Here is a 26,334-nt window from a genome sequence, read left to right as displayed (position 1 = left end):
AGATTCAAGACCTGTATCAAACAAACACAACATGTATGACCAAACACAACATGTAACACATCAGGTGCATTCTGATTCAAACAATCTTTTAAAAATTTGGAGGCAAATGTGATGAATTTGAATTTGAATACTTTCTGGATATTTGGTCATACTAAAGAAGATGTAGTGATAGCATTTAATTTTTAAGCGTGACAATTGTTTTATCTACAAAAGAGGCTTATCTTTCAGAGTTAAATAATGAAATATTTATAGAGAAAGTGGTATATATGGAATTTGTTTCCAGATAATCTGGGTGTGGGGTAGGGTGTTGGTAAGCATAGAATCAATACAAGAAAGTCATGAATTAATTCTTAGAGGTAGGTGTTGGGCACATCTGGATCTGTAGTATTCTCTACTCTTTTGTGCATGATGTGAAATTTCATAATAAGAATAAAAGGAATACTAATACATCTGATTTAAATAAACAAATAAATCTCTTTCATGTAACGATTTTACCACTATTGGTAATTTAGTGCTTGCTATTAAAAAACATTTAATGCATTTTCTTTATTATCTTGATAAATGAGTACCTCTGCTTAATTCTGTGACCATACTGATTTATGAGCTAAAGAAATAGATATTTTTTTCTTTTTAGGTATTATTTACTTATTTTTAGAAGGTTGGGAGAAAGAAAAGGACAGAAACATCAAACAACCAAATGTGGTTGCTTCTCACGTACCTGCTACTGTGTACCTGGCCTGCAACCCAGGCATGTGCCCTGACTGGGAATTGAACTGGCAACCCTTTGATTCACAGGCCAGCACTCAATCCACTGAGCCACACCAGCCAGGGCTAAAGACATACATCTTAATAATTCTTTCAAATTAACTGTTAAATCAAAGGGCATTTCTGGCCCAGAAAGAATCAGCATTTTAATCCAATCTTAAGAAAACTAGTAATACAAGTGAATAGAACCCAAATTGGAATGAATAAGGTCCTCTCTTATCAATGTTTTTAGTATGCCAGGCTACATTAAGTGACTACCTTTTTTGACAACGTTAGCGGCAGGTAACACGAAGGCAAGCGTTTTCCTTCTCTTTTGCACTGCCCTTGACATCAGTCCTCTCCTCACCTATTTCTTTCTCATTTGAAACAATCTATGGTTTCAAAAGATTGACCTGCCTCCTGTGAACCAGCCATTGGCACAGCATGGCTTTCACACCAGCTACTGATAAAAGAGCAGGTAGTCTGAGTCCCCCATAGAACATGACAGTCCTTTCAATGAAGCCATCACAGAGCACAATATTGGTGTGAATCACAGACAATCAGAAATGTGACAGTTTAAAGCTTGCCTTCTAAAATTTATTCACCCTGGAGAAATACCTGGCTTTGCCTTTGTTTTTGTGCTTCTATAGTTACCAGGGTAAGAACCTACACGCTCTCCAATTTATGACATTGCCGACATGAATGAATCACTCTATTTCAAAGCATTTGGGGAATAATAGCAAAGATTTGTAGTGATGAGAAGAGCTAGACATATAATGTTAACAGTGTAGAATCGCAAATCAAAGACAGAATGAAACTTTCTGATCTTGGTTCATGAATTCTTTCAACAGATCAGAGTCACTTAACATTTATTCAGTTTTAGCTATTACAAATGAAATAGCTATTTTCATGCTTATATATTGCCCCACTTCTGTGTCCTTCTCTAGGGACATTTTTCAAGACTAGCCTGTACTGACTGTTGTTTCTTACTTTCCCACCACCGTAGCCCACACACTACCCACCACCCCACTTTAATCACTCTGGAAGAGTTACAAGCAACCTGGTTGGAGAATTTATATTTTTTCTCTCCATTTTCATCTTCTTTGAAGTCCCTATAGCCTTCGGCTATGCTGCTCTTCCCTTTATCTTTAGAAACTGGTATTTATTTATAATTCAGGGATTTTTTTTAAAGAAAAATATGTTTTCCTAACACAGCTTTTGCCTAGAATGGAAAGCAAGCAATGGCCGAGGAGGGCATGAAAGCAGAAGGAGTACTCAGAAAACAGCACTGTCAGAATTTCTCCCCAAGTCCTGTGTGGGTGCTTCTGCTCTGGCTCTTCACAAACTTGAGTTTCCTTAACCAAGGTCTGTCCAATGTTTTACTTCCTAATAATCTTTTCTGTAGGCAAAGTAACATTTTATTTAGTGCCTAGTTTTAGCCAGGCACTTCAGCATTCAGAGGTTTGTTTCTGCTAACAAGAACTCTGTGAGATACATAGGAACTGATCAGAAAATTGAAATGACAGAGGATAGGCATGGCAGAAAGAATGGTCCCTCACAGAGTAAGATTATATCTTAATCCTAGGAACCTTGGACTGCAGGTATGTTAAAGACCTTGAGATGATAAAATAATCCTGGATGATGTTAGTGGCCCCAGTATAAACACAAATGTCCTTAAACATAGAAGAGGGAAGCAAAAGAGAAGGTCAGAGTGATGGAACATGAGAAATACTCAATTCATTTGTGACTCTGAAGATGGAGGAAGGAGCTGTGAGCCAAGGGAGTCAGACAGCCTGTAGAAGCTGGAAAAATCAAGGGAATGGATTCCGGAGCCTCCAGAGGTAACACAACCCAGCCCACACCTAAATTTTAGCCCAGTAAGGCTCATGTCAGACTTCTAACCTATTAAACTGTAAGGTACATCTGCATTGTTTTAAGCCACTAAATTTGTGGTAATCTGTTATGGCCACAATGGAAAATTAATACACTAGATAACTTGTTCCAATTCACGTGACTAGTAAATTAGAAAGCAAGTTTATAGATCCAGTTTTGTCTAATTTTGCTTTTTTAATAATAACTTTCATGTCTATGAATATTTCAATAAACTTCTTTATACAGATATTTCCTACATCTTAATTTCTAACCTAACCACACTCTTACATATATTTTATATTTCAAACTAACAACTGAACATCTTTCATTACAATTTAATTTAGCCTTCTTTAGGAACAGCTTTGGCCATATTACCAGCAAATTGCCTAAGTTATAAGTTGCTAGCAGTAGAAACTATAAAATAATCTATAATTGCCTTCAAATGTCTCACACAATAGATGCTAAATTATTTTTTATTCATTTGAATAGGTGATCAAAGAGATAATGCCAACTCTGAATGATTTAAGAAACCTCAAGGTAATTTCTATGCATGTTATGTGCCCCAGAGTGTCAGCTCTGACTCCTAGCAATTCTGTGAATGAGAGATGTTCACAATGTCCTGTCCTCAACAGCCCTGCTCAGCTCCTGTAGACTCATGCCTATGGCTACTTTTAGAGAGTCAGTCTATTTCCATAAGGCAATTTCTACAAGCACCTAAAAGGGGGAACTTACCTAACTACCTTATAACATTAATAAGTGTAGCTCAGGGGTGTCAAACTCATTTTCACTTGGTGGGCACATCAGCCCAGCAGTTGCCTTCAAAGGGCCGAATGTAATTTCAACTCCTTAACTGTTAAGGAGTAGTTACATTTATACAGTCCTAAAATTATTCCAGCCCTTTGAAGGCAACTGTGAGGCTGATGTGGCCCCTGGTAAAAATGAGTTCAACACCCCTGGTATAGATGACATATACATCATCATAGACAGAGGGGAAATTCTACCAAGACAACAATTTTAAATGTAGATGTAGACATCTACATCACACATTCTCCCTCTGAAATAAAAATCTGCACAAGATAGCATTATGCCAAAGTTTGTCAAGCTGGCCTTTATGCCAGATTTTAAAGAGGTGACCTCACTTGCCAGTGAAGTGTGAGGAGTGTAAATGAAATAAAAAATGAGAAAGCCTCAGAACCTGATGTCATTCTGGCTACAGTTTAAAAATAAAAATAGCAGATGACACTCATATAACTATGTAAACATTTTCTAAGAATTGAGTGCCAAAAAGTTATGATGAATATTTTTGAAAGGCTACCATTTTAAGAGGACATATGATAAAGTTCTTCCAACAACCACCCTAGATTTCTAGTCTGCCTAGATTTCTCCTGATTCTTTTTGCCACAAACCCACCAAATCATAATATAACTGTGGTCAAATCAAGGACTGTTTATGAGGTACCAAGAACTAGTTTTCTGAAGTTGCAAAAGGATCCATAGCACACAGAACATTTTGAGAGTGCCTCTGTTTCCTCTATGTGGCCTTCATGGATATGCACCCTGTTTACAAGTCTGACTGCTCCTGAACTTTCCAAAGCTCTTCATGTAGGACTGATGGGCTGCACCTGAATAAGTTTTCTGTTTTTTTTTAAACCCTCACACTAAAGAAAATCAAGGCTAATCAAACAAGGACTTGGCCTGTAGCAGGGGAAAATATAACTTTAAAAGTTACATCGGACAACTATATAATATTGAAATTCTTCCTATTAGGTGGGTTATGGACATCACAAAACGTCATGGTTAGAATTATCTGGAAAAAGAGCCGATGCCGTGGGACAGTTTCTGCACTGCCAAGTGCCTGAGGTGAGCATTCTGTCAGCCTTTGACATCATTAGTTTATACAAAATCCTTTACCAGAAAAACCCTACACACCTTTCCTCTTAAAGTATGACAATATGTTGTTGTCACTGAATTCTGACTCTGAAATCACTATCCAGTAGAACATTTAATCACAATATCTAGACACAAGGCTTAAAGGACAATATATCCTTAGGAAACAGAAGTAGTAGTTCACCAGTATGGTATCAAGCTCTATTTCCTCTGTGATACTCAAGGCATAAAACATAATAATCCATAAAAGTTTGATTCAACTACAATTACTCAACATCAAGTGGTAATGCTGTGAGATCATCAATAGTAAAATCTGACACTCTAAATTGAATCCATCTAAACAACAGAGAATTTATGGCAGGAAAACACCCATGCCATTCGACCACAAGCAATGTGGAGGGATGATTGTAAACAGAAACACCATAAACAACAATCTAATGAAGTGCTTCATCAGGAAGCCAAGATCCTTGTTCAATCTAAATGTACTCTGGAATAGTTGCTAAAGAACCATAGCCACTGGCAAAGCATTAGAAAAGTCATGAAAGATAGACATTTAACTTTTTCTTATTCCCGGCTTCCTATCTGTCATGGGTATAGAATAGTATTACAAATAGTGAGCCTAAACAGCAGGTAGTAAATACAGATACTTTTTGAAAGCAGACTTTACATATATTTTGTAAGGAGGAGATATTTCCAATTTTTGCCTGTTCAGCATAATATACTATTAAGTATCATTACAGATAGAAGTAAAGAATAGCAGTATGGTTATTAAAATTCTTTAGTGTAGTCCTTTTTGTGTTTAGGTCATAGACTTTATTATTATAATGCAAACCAAAAGAAGGTAATGATTTGAATTGTAGATATTCTTGACATGAACATCATAGACATGCATCAAATGCTTAAAGTACATAGCATACCAGACTAACTTCAAATAAATTTGTTCAGTCTAAATATATATGAGATTATTGAAGTATGAACAGAATACATTTAAATATCCACATTCTCAGTAATCTTTTTAGGATGGTTTAAAAAAGAATATTTAAAGAGGGACTGGGGTAGCTCTAGGATTAAGAAGGTAGGAAGGATACTAGTGTTACTCTAACCTTTGGGTTTTCCAAGATTCTTATACAGATTCTACCATTTTGCACTTCCATACATGTATTTTAAAGCCACACAGAGTAATATATTGGTTTGCTCACTGATTTGTTCATTTTTCAAATCTGATTGAGCAAGTCATTACTTATTTTGACAGTCTTTAACCTAGGTGTTGAAATACAATGGTGAAGATGAAGTTGCTCTCTCAGGTGGACTATAATCTAGAAACATAGCCAACACTGGATGTACTGGAACCGGCTTGCACTGGTTTTCAAAAAGCCAATTGTGTGTGTCTCATCTTAATTCCTTTTTGAATGACGTCATGTTGGTAACTTAAAATCAGCTCTGATGGGAATATTTACACCATGAAAACTGGCTAACACTATAAATCAGGATGTTTTCCCCTCTCTGGCAAGCCAGTTGTTAAATATTTTCCAGGAATTTCACTGCAACAAATAAGGTAAATGAGTAAATCATGCAATTTTAGGTAGAAGTTTCTGAAATTGATGGTTATCAGAAAATGATTTTCTGAGGTGATGTTTGAGCTTCCGGAGACCTCATTCACGTAAGAATGATGGCCTGCCAAAATCTTCGGAAAGGGCATTGCATACAGAAGAAACAGCAAGTGTAAAGAGCCTGATACAGATGGACTTGATTCATCCCAAGAAGGTCAATGTGGCTAGAAGAAAATAGTAGCAACAGATCGTGGTCAGCTATGATGTTGGAGGAGCACACAGGGCCCGGTCACACGGGCTGTACAGGAGGTGGCAGGAGTATGGCTTTCATCTATGCACGTGAGGAAGCCACTGGAGGATTTGGGGCAGAGAGGGGATGAGAACCAATATATGTTTTTAAAAGATTGCTGTGGGCAGTTTTGTGAGTAGGCTATAAAGAAGGGGTGTGAAAGCAGAGAGAGTAGTCAGGAAGCTCTTCTGTTAGCCTAGTGAGAGACGATGGAGCCTTAGATTAAGTGGTAGTGGTACAGGCAATATGTTAGATTCAGGATATACTTTGTAGATTGAGTATACAGAACTTGGATAAAGGAAATGAAGGAAAAAGAGTAATCAAGGATAATTCCCAAGGATTTTATTTCTTTTTATTTTTGCTTAAACAACTAGATTAAGAGTGGTGCAGTTGCTGAAAAGGTACATATTTTGGAGAAGGAAATCATCGGGGTTTCTGTTTGGAGCTCTAAAGTTTGCCCTCTTGTGTTAGAGGTGCAAGCAGATTTGCTCTTTGGGGGACCATAGATGCAGTGCATAATGTTCAATGGCCTCTGCCACTTTAGAAAGTTCCATAACCTATTTGTTTCTCATTTTTTCCCATCTGGAAATAAAAATAATAACACGCCTCTACCAAAAGTTGTGAGGATTACCAAATATAATCCACATGAAGTGCTAAGAACGGTGTCCAGCCCATGTTAAGCATTTATTAATTATTATTTATTATAATCAGTAGCTATACTTTCACCTATTTCTTTGCTGATACATAAGATATAAATTTGTTATATTTTTTACATAATCTTGAAAGAGAAAGAACTTTGCATATGAAGTTGGCAAGAGAATATAGATCTATTTGGAAACTGTTATTTTAGAGAAAAGGAGAGACAGATACACAGAGACAAAGAAAAATTAGATTAGTGGACAAATATCTTCTATTTGGGGTAAAGTCTACCTGAGTCCCTATTCCCACCTATCTTTGCAATTCTGCCAGTAGTCATTTGGTTCGGGAATTTTTGCTTTGTTTTGGTTGGGTTTGGTTTTATATTGTACTGACTAAAGAACAAAGAGAAGGGGTTGTAAATAATGCAATACTAGAATATATTTTAATTTTTTTTAAATTATTGATACAGACTTATCACTTGTTTTGAAAGGTTATATTCCTTGCTCCTTTGCTATTGGCAGGCACCATAAAGTCCATGGAGTTTCCTGGGACTCTGCCTGTTGTTACATCTCACTTGTATTACCCTTGCACTTCAGAGAGTCCACAGCCTTGAGGAGGTGTGGAAGAAGACACATGGTATGCAGTTTATTTTAAAATAACTAAATGTCTAAGACTATATAATTACATGAGAAAGATGTCCATAATGTCCAGTTAACAAAATTTAAAAAGGATATAACTCGTTGCCTAGAGTAGACTACCAACTTAAAATGCATGTGAATTTGTGTCTGTATGTATGTGTTGAAGAGAAGTAAAATAAAATAAACCCATTTTAATGCTGTTAACTAACTTTTGTAAGACAGTTAATTAGAATCTATATCAAAAACTGAGTTTGTGAGAAAAAATCCATGTACTCAGCTATACTTGCCATTTAACCCAGGTAAAATTCCCAAGGTGTATATAGCAATAACAACCAGTAAGGAAGTGTCAGTGGAAAAACCAAATGTTTCAAGAATAAAATTTAAAAGTACTAATTTTAAGTCATACTGTAAATAATAGAATGTAATGATTTTAAAGATAAATAAAAGCATGTTTGATAAAATTTACTTTTAAGTCAACATGTAGTTCATGAATTATTTTACAGTTAGAAGTTTTAATAAAAAGCAAATGATTAAAGCTGGTCAATACAGTCAGCATACAGACAGGAAATAAAGATTATTCTCAGAAAACTGACAATATACCCAAGTTTTAAAAGGATTGTATAGATAAGTCTATTTTTTTACAATTTAGAATATCATCTTCTTTAAGTAAATTGCTAACAGAGAACCTCTATATTATATAATCAATACATACAAGTGTTTTTGTTGAAACTGAACCCTTTTGGAAACTTGAAAGTGGGCTCCTCCAGGAAAAGCCATACATTACATCCTAACTTCATTGGAACTTTAAAGACTTAGATTACTGAAGAGTTGATTTAAGTCTAAGAGGTTGGATTAGCAATTTATGCTATTCTGAGCAAGGTATCATTTATATAAGTTTACTATAGCAGAGGGAGATCATATAATAAAGAGAGTTATTTCATAGCAACACAAAGAAAGGTCAGAGACAAGGAGGCTGGGCAAAGGTGTCCATTTATTGGACCTGTTTATGCCAGTCACCAGCGTCCACATAAATGCCAGAATAGTAATAAAAATTTGTAGAGGAATTACCAAGAACTCTTACTAAACTCTACATTCAAATTGTGTAATGTGCACTCATGACTTTTAATCCAATCATCAATACTAATTTCATTTCAAATATAAAATATTATTTTATCAAGTTCTTACTATGTTTTTAGAAATATTTGACTGAAATATATGTTTTTAAAATGCAGGTATTTAACATACAGACCAAGCAAGTTTATAGTAAACCATTTTGTTCTAGCAAGTTGTTTTAGCACTTTAACTTTCATTATCTACATTTGACAATATTATAAAAACATGTAATTTTTTGTATTAAAATTATGCTTATTTTCTATTTTTTGTCTTCAAAAATGCTTATTTTGCAAAATGTAAAGTATGTAATTCTATTTATTATCTATGAGTGATAAGGACTTTAAAAGCTGTGGTGATTCAGGCAGGCTTTTCATTGTGATTATAAGACAGAAGTTAAATGTGCTTCCTTAGGAAAATCAATGAATCACACTAAAAATGACGAAATAAGGATTTAAACTCTGAAAATAATTTTGACCAAATTGGATCAATAATAATCTTTCTCAGATCTTCTAGCATAGTGTTAAGTCCATTGCAATTGTAACTGCCCCCAAATTTTCTTATCAAAGCCCTACAGAATTCTTTATGACTCATTTAAAGAAGAGTATTTAAATTGACCAATAGTTAGCATTTAATAAGGCAATAACTCTTTCCAAAATATCTTGAGAAGATCAAGAATACCAATAGACATTTAAATAGTAAAATCAGTATTTCAAGTTATTTCTATACATATATGTTAGAGGTTAGTAATATACTTGATAAGTCTTAATTTTAATTTACAGGTAAGATTTTCTAATTTTCTGCTTTTTATATTAATCTATTCTAGTTTTTAGTGATATTATCACAATTTTTAGCATGTATACATGCCAAAATATATTATATACAGCAGAGAAGCACTGATACTCTTAATTACTTTAATGTTCAAGTGAGGAATTAAGTTCCATGAATGTTTATTGGAGTATTGAGGGCAGGGTCAAAAATAAAAAAAGAAATGGGGTTGGGCCCTGGCTCTATTGCTTACCAGTTGTGCATTATAAGCAGATTGCTAAATCCCTCTGATGCAAAATGTTCTCATTTGTTATAGCATCTTTCTTGAGAGTTGAAACAAATTCTGTAGGATAAATCATGTCAAACATTTTGCCCACTACCTAGGACCAAACAGGTCTTCAAAAAGTACCATTATTCCAGCCCACTGCTGCAAGACTATAGCACAGAAATGGTTAAAGTATGAAGAGAGAAAGCTAAATTGGGTATTTACTCTGAATCTTGAAGATTATTCATCTTTGCTTCCCAACCTGAGTTATTAAATTAATGTAATCATAATGACCCAATGCAGAGAGGCAACTGCTCATTAATGTTTTGGACTAATTTCCTTGGTTGCACTACATCACGAAGCTGATTTTTCCTTTAGTTGTGTTCGTTGTTTCAGCTAATTTGACATTAATCTACCATGACCTTCTGACAACAGAATTGTCTGTAAAGCCACATTAAAATATTTGTAAAACAAACAAAACTGAGGTATTTTGACAGGGAATATATTACTTTTAATATTTAGATTCAAATTGGCTAATAAGGATGCTATATAACCTTTGTTTCTATACAGGTTTATTACCTACTACTTTAATTTAAAAATTATGCTATCAACATTTGCAAGTTTAAATAAATAAACAGAACACTGATAGGTGTTGTGTGAGAGCTTCCAAACTAAATCTGTGTTTGGAGCCATTCACCTTTTATTAAAGATTCTCTAATAAAAAACATTGTTACTGAAATTTGATTTTTTTTATGTTCTGATATTTCCAATATTGTAATGGTTTAATTCATCCTATCAACCGCCGTATTGCCAGAGGTGACCACTCGAAGAATAACATGGGAGAATACACAACATCCCTCCTACATAATGAAATGCAATTGTGTTTTCTGTGTGGAAGCCAACAGAGAGTTGCGAAGAATTGCCCACATTCTGTCTATTTTAGGCAGTGCTGTTCAGACTTTCCATAACAGGATTGGTAAGATATAAAAATTTTAACAGATCTTTCCCCACGTATTTTAATAGGTCTCTTTCTTTGTATAGTTATTTCTGTTTTTATATAATCCTCTAACTTATTTCCTGGTTTGAAGGATCATCTGCCAGGGCACTCATTGGGACACTGTTTGAAACAGGATTTGCATCTCCAAATGTTTACATGTTCATCATATTGCTAGTATTTAGTTTACCAGCATTTTATATCAAAATGCATATTATCCTGCCTACGCTCCTGTTTAAACACCATCACAGTCACCTTTCCACCTTTCTTACATTTACAATTTTTTCTACTAGGAAATAATGCAATATCAATTAAAAAATTATAGTCCTAGATTTCTTTGTTTTAAATGGGGAGTTAAATTGATTAATAACTGCTTTTCCCAAATAAAGCTATAAATGTGGTAAACACACAAAGAGTGACAATTATGACTAAAGTTCAGAACATATTTAGAAAAAGGATCACTAAAAAAATTTTACTTCATGATGTTTAGTCTGAGACTTAGAGGAAAATTTATAAATTAAAAATGCACAGCATATTTTATCCTAAGAAACATGAGATTATTCCATTCTCAAGCTTTAATTCAATTCTCAGCTTTAATAAGATTCTCACATTATAGATTGCTGTTTTGCATTGTTCATTTATTCAATAATTTATTCATATATCTAAATTTACCAAGTGACTAATATGCTGGGCACTATTTAGAATGTAGCAATTAAGAAAAATAGGAAAAATGTCTCCACTTTCATGAAAATTGCATTTAGAAAGGCAAGGTAAACAACATTTAGCACAAATAGCAAAATGTACATAGTAAGTTATTTTCTTCAATATATTTTATGGAGAAAAATAAAGCAGGGGTGTGGGTTAGGAAGTGAAGAAGGGTTCACAATTTTCAATAGAATTATCAGAGAGGTCCTTGCTAAGAAGGTGACACTTGAATAAAACCCCAAAGTAGATAAGGACAACACTGTATGGGAATTGGGAAAAATAAATTCAGACAGAAAAAAAACAGTGTTGGTATAAAGGCCTTTACCACCCAAAGAAGTAGCTAGTGGGACAACTGAAGAGGGAAGGTAAGGTCAGAGATGAAAGACAGGATAAGGTAAAGATCCTGTAAATTCTTCTGGGTCATTGTGCTTTTCCCACTGCATGCAATGGAAAGCCATTTGAGTTTTGGAAGAAGGAGTGATATGATATGATTTTGTATTAATAAGGCCAATGTAACTACAGTTTAAAACTAGACTGAAGGAGAGATCATTAGAATAAACATTCTGTATAATATAGACACTGAAGTTGATTGCCAACTTTATTAATGATTAAAAGGTCAGTGCAAATTCATTTAGAGGAAAAATACATTTTCTAATTAACCACAGATCCTACTTGTGACATTGAATCAATGATCTTAAAAAAAATGAAACTAAGGCAGGTAAAGAACTGTCATTTTAATTATATTCTGCTATACTAAACAAGATGTATTCGTATAGGACATTTCCAACAAGTAGATTATAATCTCCTCCTTAGATAATTTTGTATTCATCAATTTAGCAGTAATCCAAATAGTACCAAGAAAAAATTCAGTGATTTGAAAGCAGCTGTAGACCATTCTTTCATCACATCTGCTGAGTTCCTGTTAAATACTGAGGATCATGATCAATATAAACAATTATATCCCTGGGTGGTATGGCTCACTGGATTGAGTGCTGGCCTGCAAACCAAAGGGTTCCTGGTTCTATTCCCAGCCAGGGCACATGCCTGGGTTGCAGGCCAGGTCCTCAATAGGGGTACACATGAGAGGCAACTACACATTGATGTTTCTTTCCCTCTCTTTCTTCCTCTCTCTCTCTAAAAGTAAATAAATAAAATCTGAAAAAAAAGTAAAAAAGAAAAAAAAGTAAATAAATAAAATCTGAAAAAAAAACCATCATAGACCTCCAACTTCAAAAACTCACAATCTGGTGGGGATATAGGAAAGTAAACACCCAATCATCATGCCATGGATTAATGTCTTACAGAGATCTGTCTGCCAAAGGAAACCCTTACATCAAATAGACTCTGTTGAATAAAAGCGTATTTAACTGGACTATTTAAAATTTAAATCTTGCATGGCTTTTTAATAGCCATGAATGGCTTCTATTTTTATTTAGATAATGAGATATTAAATGTAGGGATATTGTGTGTACTCCTTTCTACCTGTTGAGTGATTAATTATGAATTGTATCTATCTCATTTTTTCATTATTTAATGGGAGAAGCTAATAATTCTTTATAAGCTATAGAACAAAAGATTCTATTAATAGGAATAAGTAAGAAGAGAGTGTAAGGAAAGAATATACATGAGAAAATGATAATTTTTTCTCAAGATTGAAAATTTGAATACCCTTATTGTGTTTAAACAAAATAAATTTTTAATATGTGAAAATTTTGAATACATTGAAATACCTCAATGTATTTCATGCTTTTTTTATTACAGAAGAGTTCAATCATTAGATTAACAGTTCAAGGCTTTAGAAAAAATGCTTCTATGCTATTAACATAGATTCTAAAAGTATTATAATATCTGCATATAAATGTTAATCCAATCTCATTTTAAAACAAATTCTCATTTAGCATTGTTAGCCTATTTCACTAAATATGTCTCTGTGAGGTCAGTAAATAAAATATTTATGTCAAGAACATGTGGAAATTGATCTCTAAAGCTGCAAGATAACATTTCATGATAATTACATTTTTAGTTTTGGAAGATAAACCAGAAAGAGAAGGAAACTATTTATTGAGGAAAGGGATTCCTACATATGAACCCACCTAATTCTGTGACCTATTGAATTATACAGGAGTGAATATGACCTCAATATGTGTTAATGAACTCTATCTAAAAGCTGCTCCTCTGTATTTTACCCCACTTGCTAATCAGCTTTCTTCCTAAACAAATCAAAGGGCCTACCTGAGAAAATGGCCCAATTTAAAAAGTCATAAAATGAGATCAGATATCACAGCACATCTTGTGGCAAAAATCTGGTTGAAAAGGCACTAAAATGAAATATTTTAGACATCCTATTAACTTTTAAGCCCCTATTATTGTCTTTTAAATTGATGCATACATTTCTTTGTTAATATATTGGGTTTTTGCATACTCATCGTTGGAACAGTTAACCTTCTCTTGAGTTTATGCCTTCACTAGGACATTAGAACAGCTACAATTGCCAGATGGAATTTAGTTGTTATATCACTATTTTCATTATTTCAAGTTTCTTGCCATGATTTTATACTATTTATTTTTGCTAATCTAGTAATTGGGGCACAGCATGATTAAATCATTTGCTCACAATATGCTGTGAGTAAATAATAGAATTGGGAAAAGTTAATAATCCCTTAGTAATAAAAATCTAAAAGCAACCAATTTATAAAGTAGCTACTACTTCTCAATAAATTGTTATATTTTTCTGGTACTTACCTTGAATGTTAAAACATAAAAGAAATGTTCCAGTGTAATCTGTAATGATTTAATCAAGGGAACCCAAAGGTGACTGTTTGTATTTAAAATAGCTTAATAAATGTGTTTCACAGAGAAGCCAAGTACATATCAATAACAAAAGGTAAACTGGCACTTGTTAAATTCATGCATCTCAAAATATATAGGAGGACCAATAAATGGTCAAACTTCTTCCTGAATCACTGACAGTGAGATTTATCTACCCATTGTAAAACTGCTGCCCTTGACTCCAAATTGCCCTTGACTACTGTGCCAGATAACCTACTAATCCTTCCTGTTGTAGAGGTGGAAAAGACAAAGTTATGCCATTTTAAAAGCATACTAAAATGTACTAGAAAATGAAAAATCTAGTCCCTTATTATACTACAAAACAAATGTTGAGTATATTCTTCTGTCAAAACCAGATCATAGTGTGACATTTCTTGAACCTGAACAATGTAGCTCCCCAGGCTAGGTCTTCATATCCCAGTTTAAGAAATACTGGTGTAGTTTGGGGTGTGAACTGAGGGTACTCAGGCTAAAATTCCAGCCATGCTTATAGTAAACTTTGCTAAGAAGACCAAGTCACTTAGCTTTTCTAAGTCTCAGTGCTCTTCGACTATTAAACAAGGATAACAATACTAGCTGCTTTATAGACTTACTGTGAGAAGTAAATAAAAAATAAGGATACCCATATATTCTCTGTTGCCAGTGCATTAAAATATTCATTACTGAAATGTTTAGCCTTAGTTAAGTTCTCTGAACTTGTTCCACAGTTTGTTACTTCAAAGCCTAAAGCCAAATAAGAGTTCTAAAGCCCCTTCCTTTCTGAGGAACTCCACTGTAAATGACTACAGACCTGCTTTACTTTTTACATCATTAAATCACTGACAAAATTAAAATCTGAGTCAAGTAGAAATATGATTCATCTCATTTGATAGGTTATGTTCCCTGCTCTTGAATATGAAGTAGGTTGGCTTACAGGAAGTAGGAGAGGGCTGAAGTAAAGAAGGACAAGAGTGGGCACCATCCTGGGATCTGGGAGACATGAGGTCACATCTCCACACCACATCCACTAGGTGTATTTCAGACTCTGCAGTCATCTTATAAACAGATTCCCACCCCTTGTTATGAAGACTGAACTATAAAAGAAAGATGTCTTAAGTATTCACTCATCTTAAGGTCATGAAACTAAATGGAAAGATAGAACAGAAAAACAGACCTGCATAAGTCCTGAAATACCATGTGGGAATGGATGAGTAGGGATGCAAAGCAAACTTAGGAAAATATAAGTGACTGAATTAAAAATGGGTGTTCAGGTGAAATCTTTGACCTGTTGAATGAATAAGATACATACGTTGGATAGAAATTATTTAGTACAAACTTGTGATTGTACCATGTAGTGTGCCATCACCATTGTGGTTGAGCTCAAATGTAAGTTGTTTATGCCAATTATGTCAATAGTTTACTCTCTTATTCCATGTGCAATCTAAACAAAATTAGGCGGAGAGGAAACCAGAACAATCAACCGTCCCTATTTATTGATTCCCTATCCCAGGAAATGACCTGAGGTAAGAGACAGCAGACTCACTCCTGATTGGGAAAGCAGGTATTCAGTGACCACATAAAGGGGGAGAACTTCTGTGACTGACAAAAGACCATGTTGTCTGTATCAGGAGAGGAATGGAGTGCATTTTGAAGCTAGAATTTGCAGAAATTCATGCATAAGTATCCACTGACTGAGAGTATGGTTGATCAGTGTAATAGTTTGATCTTCCATTGCTGGATAGTGATCTGAGACTTCTTGAGAGATCCCTCTAACTCAAAGCTGATATTTCTCTGCTAATATAAGTGGAAATAAGTCCAGGGTAGTTGGTGATTTCATTGTGGCACTGGACCACTGCTGCTCTCCAGTTGTTTAAGTCCTGAAGAGTCCCAGGTGGGTGGAAAGAGGGTCTGCTGTGAAACCCACCAGCCAGCTCTTTGCAGTTCCTAAACATGTGTACCCTGGCCGAAATGGGTCCAAACCCTGAAAAGGGGAAGCCATACTCCCATTGAGGAAATGCCCGGGGTCTATCTGGCTCCATGAGAGTGTGACTAACACCCAATGACTAGTACTTCCTTCCACTATGGTCACCTGTGGAAAGAAGACCTGTACATGGTTTCTGTCAATAACTATCTTGGCCATTCCCTTTCTCTGACTCCAAACTCCCTTACTGCTCTATCTCTACTGGGCTAGAGAGGAGTGGATAAGAGTCTTTCCCATGCTGACTCCAGGGAGTAAGAGAGAAACAGACTGAGTTAAAGAGTTTACTGTCTCTAGTCTCAGGCCCCAATCAATTAAATAGGCTTTTGCATTTGGAAGAAAAAAAAAGAAAGAAAAATATGGGAATATTTTTCTAGATCCCATAGTACTTGCAAGCCTAAATAAGTTGGGGTGATGGTGACTCTTGGTTAACAACACCGGCCTAACATGAATATTGTGAAGAGAAAGGAGAAAAAAACTAAGTGTGGACGGTACCTAGGCTTCCGCAACACAAACCTGAACCACTTCCAACATCAATTTCGTACAACTACAAGGCTTGTTATCTCATTTAGTGTCCCAAGTTTCATTTAATAATCAATTGCCATAGCTTGCTCAACTCTCAATAATGAGGTAAATTTCTCCAGAACCTTGTTATCTAAGAACCTTCAGTACATGACCAAGAATATAGTGGAAACACTGTATTCTTTTAAAAGTTAAAAACAGTAGGGAATTTCCTCAAAAAACTAAAAATGAAATTGCCTTTTGACCTGGCAATTCTGATGCTGGGATTATATCCTAAGAACCCTGAAACACCAATCCAAAAGAACCTATGCACCCCAATGTTCATAGCAGCACAATTAACAATAGCCAAGCATTCGAAGTGCCCATCAGTAAATGAGTGGATCAGAAAACTATGGTATATTTACACAATGGAATACTATGCAGCAGAGAGAAAGAAGGAGCTCCCACCCTTTGCGAAAGCATGGATGGAACTGGAGAGCATTATGCTGAGTGAAATAAACCAGGCGGTGGTGAAGGACGCATACCATGATCTCACCTGTAACTGGAACCTAATCAACGAAACAAACAAGCAAGCAAACACTGAAGTTAAAAACAATCTGACAGTAACCAGAGGGGAGGTGGGAGGGAATAATGAGGGGAAGGGTTTATAGAAACAACTATAAAGGACACATGGACAAAACCAAGGAGGGGTGGAAGCAAGGGAGGGAGGTAGGGATGGCTGGGGTTGGGGGGGTAGTGGGGGGTAAATGTAGACAATTGTAATTGAAAAACAATAAAATAATTTTTTAAAATGGCACTACTGTATTTCCTTTATGTAAAATTTTATTGATCTATATTTCCATCATTAACTCCCTTTAGTCAAAACAAAATCAGCATTAGCTAAATTTCTTTCTTTCTTTCTTTCTTTCTTTCCTTCTTTCTTTCTTTCTTTCTTCTTTAAGAGTTTAGATTTTATTTATTTATTTTTAGAGAGAGAGGAAGAGAGGGAGAAAGAGAGAGAGAGGAACATTGATGTGAGAGAGAAATATCAATTGGTTGTTTTCATTAAGGGTCCTGACCAGGAACCAAACCTGCAAACCAGCCATATGCCCTGACCTTGATCCTAACTGGTGACCTCTTGCTTTGTAGAATGATGCCCAACCAACTGAACCACACTCTTCAGGGCTTAGTGCTAAACTCTTTCTGTGAATTCATTTTAACTGTCTTTTAGAAATGAATGCCAAAAACTTTAAAACAACAGCATACTAAATGAATAAACCTCTTTGTTCATTGTATCAGGAAAAGAATGGAGGATGATAAGAAAGAGTATCTTCTTGCCAAAGAACTACTAGTGGCATAAAAAGCAAAACCAAAATACAATTTCAAAGTGGAAAATGAAAAAATTAAAATTAAAAGAAAAAGAGAGAGTCACTAAAGCTGGTTCAAAAAAAAGGTGAAGGGATTAACAAACACAAATTGGTAGCTACAAAATAGTCATGGAAATGTAAAGTACAGCATACAGAATTTAAAAAAAAAAGAAGGAGGCACTATACCTGTTGTAAATCCAGCGTAATGGTCACGTAATGGTACTCAATTCCATTCTTAATACTGGGACTCTGCCACCACGTGTTCTTCCCATCAATAGCATTTGTAATTGGGTGTCTCTCTAATGAATCAGCAGCAGCATGTGAAAGGAGGAGAAAAGATCACATAATAAATGTACAGCTGTTACTTTAAAGGAAAAAGTTAAAAGTGAGTTAAAACCATGAGCATTTGACTATCAAACATTAAAATAATATAAGAGAGAGCAACTCATATCTTCAAACCCATTTATTTAATGTCACCCTTTCCATAGCACTCTAAACAACAGCGTAAAATGGCTAAAACTTCGGCTATAAAAGAAGAACCTGCTCAGCACTCTGACCATGGACTAAAATGGGCAAATTGAACGATAACTACAGAAATTCAGTGTGAACAAATAATATTGAAATCTAATTGATGTGTCAATCATTCAAACATTAAAAAAGCAATATCTCTACTGTTTGGGGTGGCTCTAGTATGCCATCAACTCTGTTAACAGAAACATAAAATCCTAAATTGTGATTTAAAGGTACCTGCAGACTTGTCCTACTGACTTGTCCTACTGACAAATTCATTACCAAGACTAGGGCAATTCAATATGTACCTGGTTTTAATACAAAGGGCTGTCAAATCCATCTTAAGAGGCTTTTTGTAGTTAGTTCTAAACTTGCCAACCTTCCACCTCTATTTAAAAATATAATAAAAGATACTCCAAATCTTCCAGTCAGCATTTGTCTGTTCCCATACTCCCTAACTCGGTGGAGAAGTCTGGACAATAATGGCAAGAGGACTGCACAGGAAACTCCATCCTGCCCACAAAACATGGCTCTTGCCTTGCCTTTACTCCAATATATGAGAACGGGAACTTTTGTGAGAATAAAAGAGAGACTGAGAATAGCAAATAAATACAAGGTATGGACAATCATTGTCCCCTTCCCCCACAGGCCTCTCTTAAGTCCTTATTCCTTATAATCTTCACACCTCACATTCCTCATCTCCCGCTGAGTTCCATGCACCTCAGAACAGCAGCCATTACCTCTGGACTGCCAAAGCCCTCCTTCCATTTCGGTCCTCAGTCATGGGTCTTTGTCTGAAATCTGTGCTTCTCATTTTCCACAACCTCTGTTCCTTTTCTCCTCCTTTAAAAAGGCCCAGCTCATGCACCAGGGAGAATGGCAGAAGTGGAGAATGTGGGATGTTCCTATTTATAGCCTGAGTGCTGAATTAAAGGTAATTAACATTATAACCTCTCATTTGCTAGTCAGGATATTTTCCCAAAGAAACGAAAATGAAGTGGGGGTTAGCTTGCCTGCTAGGTCTTCTCTTCTGTTGGAATGAAGGATGCCTTGGGGTTTCAGTCTTGAGAACTTTTATAACACCACTTCTCTGAAAAGGTGTTTCAGATGGATGGTCTAACAATAACCTTTTAGATCAGAACACATTTTGGGGGTATAAATTGAAGGAATACTTCAAAAAAAATGAACAAACCATATCACTGTTAGAAACAACTATGGACTTTGGATGGGCCTACAGTAATCCAGGCAGGCATTCTATGATGACGGTGACAGAAAAGCACACAGTTTGGAACATGAAGAGCTGGAGTCTGAGGAGCCAGACGGTCTGCCTGGTCTGACCATTTAGTTCTCAGTACACACCTAAATTCTGCATGTCATACTTGAAGTAGGGATAACAACAGTCCACTCACATCAGTGGTTCCTGCATTCTTAACTTTCAGAAAAAAATACATTTTTAAAAAATGGGTTCAAGCTTTTTATTTCTCTAAGAGTAGCCTTCTCTCTAATTTTACTCTCAGTTAATATGCCATCACTATTGTTTAATTAAATGAAGGCCATTTAAAAGTATTTTTAAAAAAACATAATATCAAAATGAAGGATAATTTTTAAGGTATTCCTTTTTTTCTATTAAAAAAATTGGACTTTTTTCTCATTTTCTCATTTTGCCATGGACCAGTAAAAATATCTTGGATGGGAACTTTTGACTCACAGGGTTACCCAAGGAACATTACAGCTATTGATATTGTAACCATTATTTATGCATATACATGAAATTAATTATATATCTGTTCAAAACGTACACTGGTCTGAATATTAATTGGAGACCAATTACATTTAACAAAAAATTTGAACATAAAAATCAGGCAGAATGAAGCCCTTGTTGCAATACAGGTATAGTAGTAAAGTAAAATCATCTTCAAAAGAAAAAATATTAAAAACTGAATATTCAATAAATATGTCATTTTCAGATTATGAACACTTTGTTACATATTAACTTTAATAACTTTGTTTCAGTTAAATAAGGTAGTTTGCTATACCTTGTTTAACTGAAAACATAAAGGCTTATGTCTTTGAGTTGCTTATGGTAATATGAGTTATAAGACAGGACAAAAATAATTAATTTTTATTGGTAAATTACTTAACTCAACTGAACAGCTGTACGGACTTTGTTTTATACCAAGTCTTTTCACATTAGCCATCCACATAACGAGGCATCCAATCTCATTAATGCAAAGTAAAATTGTTGAATATATTGCCTAATTAGCACTAGTTAACTATTTCTGTTGAAGCTAGGGAAGGTGTCAGGTCTTTAAAACAACAACAAATATGGGAAGCATTACTGATATCAAATAAACACCCTTGGCGTTGTGAGTGAGTGATTGAGGAAGTCTGCCCACTGGGAATCAGGACTCATAAATGAAATATTGCTCACATTGCTTCTGAAAAATAATAGATATCACAGTGAACATTTCCTCAAAATCCTTTTGAAACTTCTTTACAGATTGTGTGATTAATTTGTGGTAGAAAAACAGATGCATAAAACCACACATCCAAATCAAATTTGTGGGTCTTTAACAGCTTTAAAAGGAGCTGTCTAATTGGAAAGTTTGATATCTGCCACCTCGGTTCAAATTGATATGACTTATTCACAAAAAGGAAGACTGAGAGATGAATTAACAATTAACCCTAATCCCCATTATGAAAGTTTAATCATAATTAATTTGTAAAAACTGATTAATTGGTGGCATAGTTCCCGTATTTACAAGATAGAAATGTATAACATCCTTAACAGGCATAGCTATGCAAGTCAATCCTAAGCTAACTGCATCTAAAGTTTGGTGAGAAAATTCTTGATAAAGTAAATCTTTCCAACTGTTAGTTTTTAATTAGGAAGCACAATCTATTAACAGTTGAAAGTTCAAGTTTCCTTTTCTTTGTATGGTAATTAAGTATAGGCTTTCCAGATTTATTGTAGCTGTTCACTGAATTTGTGGAATTTTATCATCATTTGCTCCAACTTTTCCTGGAACATATTTATGTGGGTTAGTCCTAGATTTTTATTCTTGTGGAGTATTATGCTTTCTAAATGTCTAGTTCTAAAACAGGAACTTAAAATGTAATAAAGCTGGTCATTTAAAATTAATCACACAAAGTAAATCTAGGCTGTGATAAATTTTAAAAACACTACAAATGAATAAAAATGGGAAATATAAAATATATCACATAGTTACCTGCTTCACTGAAAAAATGTACACTTTTGGCCAATGTGAAAATATGGAGTAAGGCTGTCTAAATATGAATGTCTTCCATTGAGACAAAGAGACCCCGAATATAGAACTCTAAAGAGGGAAATAAAAGCCACTCTTGGCCTCAATTTAGTGGATGCATCTCATCCATTTTTCCAACCGAAATTCTCCACTCTTTTTTCTAGCCCCATTTTTGCACTTTATTTCTAACCTGTCTCTCATACCTGACTACAGTTCCTTTTTTTCCTTCCATTACTGAAATGCCTTCCCCTCTTTTCTCAGGTAATTCAGCTTTTTAGTGCCCTTCTAAGACTAACCACCTCCTTGGAACTTTCGCTTGTTCCTTCAGTTCCAACGGACGCTTTACTTCTCAGAAATTCACATCACTTATAACATGTACCCCAGGTATAGTCTTGAATTTACTGTTTTCAATATGTTTACTTGCTTTCTATATCCAAGCCTTATTTACCCTAACATACACTTGCAGTCAGGAACTATAAAAACAGGTTGGGGCAAAAGTAGGTTTTCAGTTATTTGTATGAAAAGTAAAACAATAATTAATAAATAATATAAGAATAAACTTTCACATATAACTGTAAACCTACTTTTGCCACATCTTTTTATGGATTTATATTTATATACATATATACACATATGTAGGCATACATGTATACATGTATCCACACAGACACACATTATTTTACATTCTTTAACTCTCCCTCTCTGCCTACCCCATCCTAAGCACCATCCATACAGTCTCAACACCAACCCTCCACTCCCCCTAAAACATGTCCATGCCTCCAGGCGTTCTCACATCCTTTATGAAATCATCAGGGCCACCAGTTCCTGAACCAATGGCAATTTCTCCCCACCTTCATCATCTTCCCTAATGAACCTAAAAGCTCATAGTCCATCAAATGATTCCTTGTTTGGCCCTTATTTCAACTTTCTTGCTTCTGATGTTTTTCCAGAGCTCAGTTTAGATCCTTTGTTCTTATCATGCTATATAAGAATAGCAAACAGATGGGATATGTGACACCACCTCCCCCACCCCTATGCCCATAGCATGCCCGCCTGCACCACAGAAAATAACTGGAGTCATTAAAAGGCAAGGGAGGTTCTGGTGGTTGCCATCTTTGGTTTCTTTACCTTTTTTTTTTTTTTGTAATATTCTGTCTCATATAAGACCAACAATTTCAATCACAAAAGTTCCAACTGTCCAAACATGTTGTTTTCAGGATCTCTAAATTAGATAACAGAGAGGGGACTATGCATTCTTTCTTTTAACCAGCTGTAAGAAAGAATGCACAATGCCTCCCAACTTTCTTTTGATACAAAAATTTAAATCATGAAACCTTTTTTGTATTATACGTTTTACAATTTAAAACAAAAATAGAAGGAACATTAACCAAATTTAAAAGTAATGTAACTGTGAAGTTTAATTCCCTTATAACTCACCTCATTGACAATATTCACTTTATTAACCTCCCCAATATATGTATTTGATGACTTCCTAATGCATATTTCTAAATCAACTGCCATCTCCCACCATTCCCCCTTTGCCAATAGAAATGCTTTACTGCTTGAACTAAATTACTTGTAGTTCTCTGAATATATCATGCTGTTCTATATCTTCAAGATTTATGTATGCTTTTTCTTATATAATATCTTCCTCCACCCTGGCTGGCGTAGCTCAGTGGATTGAGTGCAGGCTGCAAACCAAAGCATTGCAGGTTCGATTCCCAGTCAGGGCACATACCTGGGTTGCAGGCCACGGCCCCCCGCAACCGCACATTGATGTTTTTCTCTCTCTTTCCCCCTCCCTTCTCTCTCTAAAAATAAATAAATAAAATCTTTTTAAAAATTTTTAAAAATATCTTTCTCCAGAACTGGCTGGTGTGGCTCAGTGGACTGAGAGCTGGCCTGAGAACCAAAAAGTCACCAGTTCAATTCACAGCCAGGGCACATGCCTGGATTGCAGGCCACGTCCCCAGTTGGGGGTGTGCAAGGGGCAACCAATCAATGTACCTCTCACCCACTGATGTTTCTCTCCCTCTCTTTCTCCTTCACTTCCTCTTTATCTACAAATAAATAAATAAATTTTTTAAAAAATATTTTTCTCCTTTTCATTTTACTATCTCTTAGTTTTTCAGTATACAGGTTGCCTTCTCCTAGGAATCTCTAGATGTTCCCTTAGCACTCAATTTACTTTTCTTTTCCCCTATTTTCTCCTCTAAGTCCCTTAAGTCAAGGGCCTTAACATTGTATGTATGTATGACTAAACATTATGCTTCAGTACAATGCATTGCTAGTGGCAGGTGTTCAAATGCTTGAATAGGTACAACACTCTTCTGGTGGGGGTTAAGACCCTTCATTATCTGGTTCCTGCCTATGCATCAGACTCATCTCTACCTTCTGCCCTCTGACACCCTCAGTTCTAACCCCTCCTAAATACTTGTAGTTCCCAGAGTAAGTGAGGTTTCCTTTCTTACTCTGATTTTTCCTCCTGGAATTCCTACTTTTCCTTTTTCTCTCTTCTCTCTTGCTCAGCCCAAACTTGTCCTTGAATCTCAGCTTAGATATCATTTTGTTTGCTAACCCTTCATTTATACCAAGTCTGAATTTGTGACTATCCTTCTCTCTCTATGCTCATTCTTTCTTTCTTTTGTACTTACCACACTATCTAGCTAGCAATAGTCTGCTTTGTTTGCCCATTTCTTCATTCATTGAAGCCAGGGATCCCCACCACAGTATCTGGTACATAAGTGACCAATGAATGACTAAAGCCTAAATTAACAACCACATCCTCAGATGCTAGTTTGGAGATAGTAAACCTAATGACTGCCATGGGTCTTCAGCTAGAAAACCCCACACCAGCGCTGTACCTGCTTCAGATAACGAAGTCCAATGTTTGTCAAGTGACAGAGAAGGGCTGTAAATAAGCTCACAGTAGGTGAGAATGCTAAGAATCTTGAGGATCATAAGCCCCTAGACTTTGAATGCAGATTTTCTGCAAAATCTCTCTATTATAAATCCTCCCCATTGCCATGAGAAACATATTCAAATACATACGATTTGGATTGCTGCTGTTTTGGTTGCAGATTCGACACTGGGGGTTCCTCACAGGCTGCCCAGGCACGTGCTCCACCAATTTGCAATACATTTCAGGTTCTTTTTCTCCACATGTTGCATTTGTAGTGATGAGAGCATTAGAAGCAAGATTCAAGACAGCAGGGAATAAACCTGAAAAAAATGGAACAAATGAAGGTGTGGGGACCAGAAGCAATGTGCTATGATTTTGCTGCATTTTAAAATGAAGTTAAGATATTTTTCAGAGCATTAAATTAATCAAAATAAAATAATCAGTGATAAATATCTGACTTACATACAATACATACATAGCATGTATTATCAAAATAATATTTTTCTTTTTGCATCTTTAACATGGACTTTAAAGAAATCTTCTTAATTTATTAACCTCTACTACTCAATTAGAAAGTACTGTCTCTAACACATACTCTTTAAAAATCTTTCCTTCCTGTTATTGGCAAAAATGTTATTTTATCTTTCACCTTGCATTTCAGCTCTTATCTAGTACAGAGATTTTCAACCAGTGTGCCACAAGAATTTTTAAAACATGCAATACCTGACTCTTTAGTCAGGGGTATGACCTCTTTTCTATTAGACTGTCAAATAAAAAAGATGAAAACAGTCAACACACCAATACCTATCTGGTGTGAATACCCCATCTTGAACCATAAATATGTAAGTCATATAACAGAGTTGCATCTCATTGGTCATGTCACATAATAAGATTGTATTTGATTGGCTAATTCTTGGTACCAGAAATTCTTGTATATGATTATAAAGACTTGATTTTTAAAAAGTCACTTTTGAGCAAAAAAAGAGGTAATTTCTATTATTAGTCCTTTTTGAATCAATCAAAATTATACCTATTTTTGGTCAGATCAGTGAAAAACATAATATTTTTTTGGTGTTCTGCAGAATTTTAGTAAGTAGTTTATGTGTTCCATGAGATGCAAAAGGTTGAAAATCACTGCATCTATAGTAAACTATCATCATATGTAAATATTTTGCACAACTATGCACCTATATTTTTCATGGTCATTTTTCTGCTCCAATTATCATTTAATCTAAAGGGTTATTATAAGTCCTTTATATCCAGACTGAAGAAGATTGGAAATGCTGAAATTTTTTGAAAACCATTCTTTAATACCTTCTCTGCTATGCAGCTGTATTATACATCATAGTAATTCATATCATATACCAAAAATTATTTGTTAGATAAAAAAAAGTACTGGCTTCCTTAGAAACAACCTTAGAGGCCGATTTCAGTGCAGGACTGGGAGGCCTTTCATTCCATGAGAAGCCAACTCAGGCTCTTTACTTTCTGGGACTAACTGTCAATTCTGCTTCATACATGTCTAGTATTTGCATCTGATTG

General features: G+C 35.2%; 1 protein-coding gene across 5 annotated transcripts in view; it reads right to left on the bottom strand.

Annotated features, from left to right (window-relative positions):
• The window catches only part of LAMA2 (laminin subunit alpha 2), a 517,841-nt gene that overhangs the window by 358,881 nt on the left and 132,626 nt on the right, over positions 1-26,334 (bottom strand). For all 5 annotated transcript variants that reach the window (XM_045842659.1, XM_045842661.1, XM_045842662.1 and 2 more), the window contains exons 2-3: positions 24,942-25,112; positions 18,301-18,413 (exon numbers count right to left, since the gene is read on the bottom strand). In XM_045842659.1, coding sequence (XP_045698615.1) covers positions 18,301-18,413; positions 24,942-25,112 — 284 coding nt within the window. The remainder of the gene's footprint in view (positions 1-18,300; positions 18,414-24,941; positions 25,113-26,334) is intronic.

The sequence above is a fragment of the Phyllostomus hastatus genome, unplaced genomic scaffold (genome assembly GCF_019186645.2).
Source record: "Phyllostomus hastatus isolate PE091 unplaced genomic scaffold, TTU_PhHast_1.1 phas_contig_40, whole genome shotgun sequence".
Lineage (NCBI taxonomy): Eukaryota > Metazoa > Chordata > Mammalia > Chiroptera > Phyllostomidae > Phyllostomus > Phyllostomus hastatus.
This window is presented reverse-complemented; position numbering and strand designations above follow the sequence as displayed.